This window comes from Palaemon carinicauda, chromosome 14, assembly GCF_036898095.1.
Source record: "Palaemon carinicauda isolate YSFRI2023 chromosome 14, ASM3689809v2, whole genome shotgun sequence".
Lineage (NCBI taxonomy): Eukaryota > Metazoa > Arthropoda > Malacostraca > Decapoda > Palaemonidae > Palaemon > Palaemon carinicauda.
The window spans coordinates 119,070,186-119,077,589 of record NC_090738.1 but is presented as its reverse complement, the minus strand read 5'-3'; the positions used below and the strand labels follow the sequence as shown (position 1 = coordinate 119,077,589).

Here is a 7,404-nt window from a genome sequence, read left to right as displayed (position 1 = left end):
ATATATATATATATATATATATATATATATATATATATATATATATATATATAAACCATCCAACCCAAACGTTTTCGGGCATCCTGACATCTAAGGTCATTGATGCCGAGACAGAAAAATGTGTAACCTTTTGAATATGTACATAGACCATTATTTTAAATATATATATATATATATATATATATATATATATATATATATATATATATATACATATATACATATACTGTATATGGTATCCAGGCAATTCGATGCCGGAAAATTTGGTACTAGGAGAATTTGTTCCAAGGACAACTGGGTACTTGAAAAACAAATTATATTTGAAATACCAAACTACGTGATTATTGAACGATTAGTTTGTTTATCCCATTTCTTAACTACTAAACATACATTTGAAATACTTATTTAAACTTCGTATTCGGGACAGCATACTTTTAGAAACAAACTATTCGTTTTCAAATCTATTCGATATACCTCAGCATTTTGTGTCCTATTTTGAAAATACATGTTTAGGACAAATGAGAAGAGGTGACAAAAGACTTCATCCTAAATTTTATATTGAATCGTTGAATTTTCTTGCCCGATGTTTGGGAGAAGAATCATGTAATATATAATTTAGAAGGTTTTCACAGTACATTGATCCAAATAACCTCCAGCATTCATTTAAACACTTGAAAACTCGTTAAAGTCCTCCAAAGTGAAGATAATAAATCCGATTAAATTTTTGATGAAAAATGAAAATAATTAAAAACGTCATTAGTGCAACTCACCTTAATGACAAAAACCTGTGCCACACACAGCCTTCCTCAAGGATACCCATTACATTTTAAAAACAAATTACAATCATGTGTCATTTACCAATATTTCTAATACTTCCACAAACATCTTGTCATATCACATAAATATATTGAGCAAACTTACTCACCGTACGGCAGCTTCTGTTCAAAACTAAGGTTGGTACTTACTCCATCCTGCAAAATAAAAAAATAAAAATATTAATGATTAAATCATTTATTTTATCTGGCTTTCACAGAGTGAAAATTCACGGAATTGTGACACAACAGAGTAAAGTAAAAAAAAAATGGTTAATGCATATACATTTTTGCAATAATTTTGCTTAAAGAGTAATTTGACCTTTATGGATGAAGTAACGATTTCTTTTCCCCTTTTAAGAAATCTACTTAATAAATGATACCTTAAACTTTCTTTTTTAATAAAATCGAGTTTCATTAAAGACCACGGTAAAGTTGGCTTCATTACTTTCCGCACACTTCACGGGAAGCTAAAGAGTCGTCTCCAGACAGCTATAGACTGTAAAAGGTAACGTTGTGTTTAGCTAAAGTGAAACTGTTGACAACGCTGAGCTTATAAACACTTTTATAAAAGATTCTTATTCATTTTATGCAGTGCCAGACAAGAAAGTATTGTAACTTTTCTTAACAACACTTCGTAATAGTAATAAAAATGCTTTTCATCATGTATTTACAAGCTCGGCGATTTTGTTTTACAATGAAACGTTGCTAACAGTCCTTATATGCTTAACACAGTATTATCTGCTATAATGTACAGCTGCCTGACATCGCTTTAGCTTCCCGCAAAGTGCAAAAGAATTGAAGAAGCCAACTGTACTTATTCTCAATTTTCACTCAAGAGCCCATGGAATTAAAATGGGTCTTTTTAATATTTAAGAATATTGTCTTGTGGGAACATTAACTTAAGGGGAAAACTTTCTTATAAGTAGGTTTAATTTCTTTCATGATGACAAATCCTAGAAACCATGGTATTACCAAGGATCTTCTTCATATATATATATATATATATATATATATATATATATATATATATATATATATATATATATATATATATATATATATATATATACACACTGTATATACACATTGCATTACATAAATAAACAAGTCCGTTTCGCTTCTCACCAAACAAAATTCTTTTCACATAATACAAATGACTTCTCCAGGAGCAAAATTTGAAAATCCATTATAAAATTTACTTGGCTTAAAAATAATTAAATATTGCATTTTATGCATACGAAATCTTGGGTTTTTAGCGTTCATATTCAGAATGCTAGATGAAGTAAAATAAACTGTTGCTTTAGTTCTTAGTTCCGAGTATACATCCAACAGTACCGATGGAATATCATTAAGCCTTTTTAACCTTATTTATTCCATGGTCAAGAGCTCGCTAGTCAGGTTTCTGATTACAAATTCGATCCCATATTATTACCCAGATGCAAATGTGTACAAGCATCTTCTTGAGAGAAAAAGAGCAATCTCATTTCGACGGAATTTCTGAGCTTTTACTACACTCGCACACACAAATATATATATATATATATATATATATATATATATATATATATATATATATATATATATATATATATATATATATATATATATATACATTATATATATAAATACATACATATATATATAATATATATAATATATATATACACACACACACACACACACACACACATATATATATATATATATATATATATATATATATATATATATATATATATATATATATATATATATATATATAATGTGCGTGTATGTGATGGGTATGTGTCCAACAAGTTTACATGATTTCAATACGCACACTATGACTTGCCCATTTATTCGCAGACAATTTTTCACTCTTCTAAATGTCAGTTTAACAATTCTCTAGTTCAATTGTAACTTATTCTCAACACAGGATGCTGAGACTTTCTAAAACTACTATTTGTCTATCAGCACTTATTGGAAATTTTTACATACATACATAAATACATACATACATAAATACATACATACATAAATACATACATACATACATATGCATAATACATTATACATATATACATTATACATTACATATACATAGAGTACAAGATGCAAATTTCTGTAGTTGAGACCAGTAGATTTCAACACCCTGTTCTTAATTATATACTATGAATTAAGAGGTATACGAAGTATCTTCAACAGAATCAAATATTTCAAATGTGTGTTGTCTGGTCTCTCCAAAAGAGGAAATACCAAATAACATTTGCAACAAGATTTCCGAACACTTTCTCACTTCGGGTGGCCTTCATATGGCAAGGTGAAGAAGGAAATATAGAGGCCTTACGCCACCTGTGACGTAGAAAGAGAATGATCATATAAGGGAGTGCCACGAGGAAACCAGGAAGAAACAATCCTAAAAGATCCTCTTCAACCAATGTCACGCCTACCCTTCGGTCGGGCCTAACCGCCCCAATACCTATATTTGAGGAGATTAGCCATACCTCTTATACAGGTGTTTTGGCACCTGTCCACATTCCCCGTATCAGAAGATCTTTGAGCATCGTATATAAAGGAAAGGTTGACCTAGAGGAACTTAGTCACCCTACGACTCCGCAGTGACATAGGCGGTAAGTTTTGTACCCTTCGTGTGATAGTGCCTTATATGTTGCTGAGGATAGAAATTTACTTGACTGCAATGTGTGTAAATGGGGAGTAGATGGTAATTCTATCAAGTTTTCGTGAATCAGCAGGTTTCTTATTTATTTATAAACACAAGTGAAATCAAAATTTAATCGAGGAGTAAATGAATAATACTTTAAGCTCTGTGATTGCGTTATTCGGAATTCGTCAGCGGATAGGGATCTTTGTCACAAGCTCTTTTTTTAAGACTCGGGCCTAAGCTAATTGTTCCTCAATTGTTCTTATTTTAAAAAACAATCGCGAATAATCCACCGGTCGTTTCTCAAAAAAGCAAAGAAAAAATTATAAAGTGTAATATAGCTTTAATATATAGAAACAAAATTAGCCTCAGGCTCCCTAATGGTTGTCATAGGTATCATACACTCTGAATAACACATAGTTTACAGTATAAGAAGATTTTGACATTAAATCTTCAAATGTTTCTATTCTAAAATTATTCCTTCTTTTAGAAATGAAAAAAATTATAAAGATTGACTTCAAATGTCCCGATAAAAATATAACCAACATAATAAAATATTAATTTTACGTATTCAGTTAAAAATCTGACTTTTGATAGAAATGTGCAGTCAGACGATCAACCATTGCAATAAAGATACAAGTCATATACTGTACGATATATCGGATATGATCATATCTTCTCGAAAATACTCCTATTGAAAAAAAATATTAAGCGTTTACATAAAACTGTACAGAGCATCTGCCTTAAAATGTGGTTTCCAATTATCATATAAACAATTTCTAATATTTTGGGCAAAAAAGATGGTTTTCAAGTTTCGTGCAAATGGAGTCTACCTCAGTATAATTTTTCTTTACCCTATAACATTCGTATACGAGTAGGAAGAAAAGACTACTGACAAAATGTCCTTAAAACACCACATACATTTACTTCTTTGGTTTCCAATAATACCTCTATAATTATAGAAAGACAATGACGCTATATGACTTAATTTCCTCTATTACCTCGTCATGCAGCAAAAGACATAAGCGCTTGATCAATATTAACACAAAACAACTACAGACGAACACAATTTGCAAAAAGATAGAGAAATAACATATTAATTATATATTCTCCCCAATGCCTTCAACAAAAAGGGGGGCAAATATACCTTAAAAGAAAAAATTCTGCGGCGAAGGTAAGCTAATCAGACTCACAGAATACCAGAGCCGAGGAAATAGTTACGTGTAGGCACAGGGCTTAATGGTCCACATTCTTTAGAATTTTTGGCCTAAACTCGTCATAGATAAAGATTTTATCTTTGTTGAGACTCTACCAATAATTTCACGGGCATTCACGGAATCACTCGGTTATATCTAGGTAAACGAAGTTAAGTAAGACCAGGGAGTTTTTTAACAAAATCTTTTTTAGTTTTTACTCATTACCGGAATATAGAATAATGATATTATCCAATCGATTTCTTCCTTAGGATTACTCATGTTCTTGACATGTTCCTCTTTATACAATTTTGATGACTTTGATGAAGGAAGTTCAAGTAAATATGAAATATCAGTTGGTTTGGCTTGTTTGGAGGCAAATCTCATGAACGCAATAGCGCATGAGAGAGAGAGAGAGAGAGAGAGAGAGAGAGAGAGAGAGAGAGAGAGAGAGAGAGAGAGAGAGAGAGAGAGAGATGGGAGGGGTAAATTTAAGTAATGAAGAAAATGTTCTGAAAATAAATATGAACAAAAAGTTATCTTTAAGTCAAAAAGAAAATGTTCTGAAAATAAATATGAACAAAAAGTTATCTTTAAGTCAAATTTTCTAATAATGTAAAATATACATTCTTATATCTATACTTGATTATTCAGGCTTGAAGAAGATTCAATAACCAACCACCATCATGTGCGACGATGACGAAGCAGCGACCCTCATCTGCGACAATGGCTCCGGTCTTGTCAAGGCTGGCTTTGCAGGTGATGACGCTCCCCGAGCTGTCTTCCCCTCCATCGTTGGCCGTGCCCGTCACCAGGGTGTGATGGTCGGTATGGGTCAGAAGGACGCCTACGTCGGCGATGAGGCTCAGAGCAAGAGGGGTATCCTCACCCTCAAGTACCCCATTGAACATGGTATCATCACCAACTGGGACGACATGGAAAAGATCTGGTACCACACCTTCTACAATGAGCTCCGTGTTGCCCCTGAGGAGTGCCCCACCATGCTTACTGAGGCTCCCCTCAATCCCAAGGCCAACCGTGAGAAGATGACTCAGATCATGTTCGAGTCTTTCAACATGCCAGCAATGTATGTCTGTATTCAGGCTGTGCTCTCCCTCTACGCCTCTGGTCGTACAACTGGTGAGGTTTGTGACTCAGGTGACGGTGTCACACATATGGTACCAGTCTATGAAGGGTTTGCTCTTCCCCACGCCATCCTCCGTTTGGACTTGGCTGGTCGTGACATCACCAACTACTTGATGAAGATAATGACTGAGCGTGGCTACTCCTTCACCACCACTGCTGAACGTGAGATCGTCCGTGACATCAAGGAGAAGCTTTGCTATATTGCCCTGGATTATGAGGCCGAAATGAACGTTGCTGCTGCTTCCTCTACCATTGATAAATCTTACGAACTTCCAGATGGTCAAGTCATTACCATAGGCAACGAGCGCTTCAGAGCTCCTGAATCATTATTCCAGCCTTCCTTCCTTGGTATGGAATCTGCTGGTGTTCATGAAGTTGTTCATAATTCAATCATGAGGTGTGACATTGACATCAGGAAGGATTTGCTGGCTAACGTTGTCATGTCTGGCGGTACCACCATGTATGCTGGTATTGCTGACAGAATGCAGAAGGAAGTGACTACTCTATCCCCATCCACAATCAAGGTTAAGATTATTGCCCCACCTGAAAGGAAGTACTCTGTCTGGATCGGTGGATCAATCCTTGGTTCTTTGTCTACTTTCCAGAACTTATGGTGTACAAAGGAGGAATACGACGAGTCTGGCCCTGGCATCGTCCATCGCAAATGTTTCTAAAGAAAACAATAGAAACTATTTCCTTTTTATGTGGAAGCTTTCATTAACTGGAGAATCTTTTTCAAATCAATCTATTTCACAACTTAAAATATTTTATAAATAAATTTTCTATCTTTGTAAAATAGTTTTTATAACCCTATGGAAAGATGCAAACGCCACTTATTTATTTCTATACATTATAATGAAGAGAACTCAATATTTCCTCGAAACACCTATAATATTACTTACATAATATCAAATGTTCCTTCCTTTTTTGTTAAGATATACAAATTGAAGATTAAAAAAAAATTCTTTAAAGTATTGAAGTTCATGAAGCGTCTTATAATGCATACAATGAAAAAAGTAACTAGGGTTCAAATGCACAGAACAAAATAAAATGTTCCATAGTTTTGCCGATATATCAAAAAGATATTAAATGTTTTAAAACATTTTATATTAAAGTTTTTCAAAAATACAAATGTCCCTTTCGTTTATATCTTTAGGAGTAAAATTGTAAAAACCTAAGAGAAATGAGATAGAGTTAATTACAAATTTCTGGAATATAGTGATACTGGGAGAACAGAACACCAAACAAGGTGGACTTGATGTAACTAACTATTCGTCTCAAAATATTTTCTTCGAATATGATTTGTTGATTTTTCCCTCGACCCAAGCCATTTTCAAAATGATTTTTTTATCTAAAATAACATAAGACCAATACATACATATTTCAAGGCGTTTCAACAGTTGTATAAATAATAATAGGGATTTATTATGAAAACTATAAATATTTAAGCTCACTACTGAAAACAAGAATAAATGTATTTGCATTATTTTTTCTTAGATATGCACATATAGATTTTACTTTATTACTTCCGCTAAGAAGGTTATATTTTCGGTTTATTTATTTATCTATTTGTCTGTGTGTGCCTCTGTGAACAGGATTACGTCAAAAC

At 33.1% G+C, this 7,404-nt stretch overlaps 1 protein-coding gene across 1 annotated transcript; it reads left to right on the top strand.

Moving 5' to 3' along the window:
- Positions 1-5,335: 5,335 nt before the first annotated feature.
- On the top strand, positions 5,336-6,499 carry LOC137653243 (actin-2, muscle-specific-like). Its single transcript, XM_068386613.1, has one exon. It carries the CDS (start codon positions 5,336-5,338, stop codon positions 6,467-6,469), a length of 1,134 nt encoding a protein of 377 aa, XP_068242714.1. The 3' UTR covers positions 6,470-6,499.
- The last annotated feature ends 905 nt before the right edge of the window (positions 6,500-7,404 follow it).

Excerpts from the sequence above, each read along its gene's own strand:
- LOC137653243 (XM_068386613.1), top strand. The coding sequence starts at position 5,336 with ATGTGCGACGATGACGAAGCAGCGACCCTCATCTGCGACAATGGCTCC.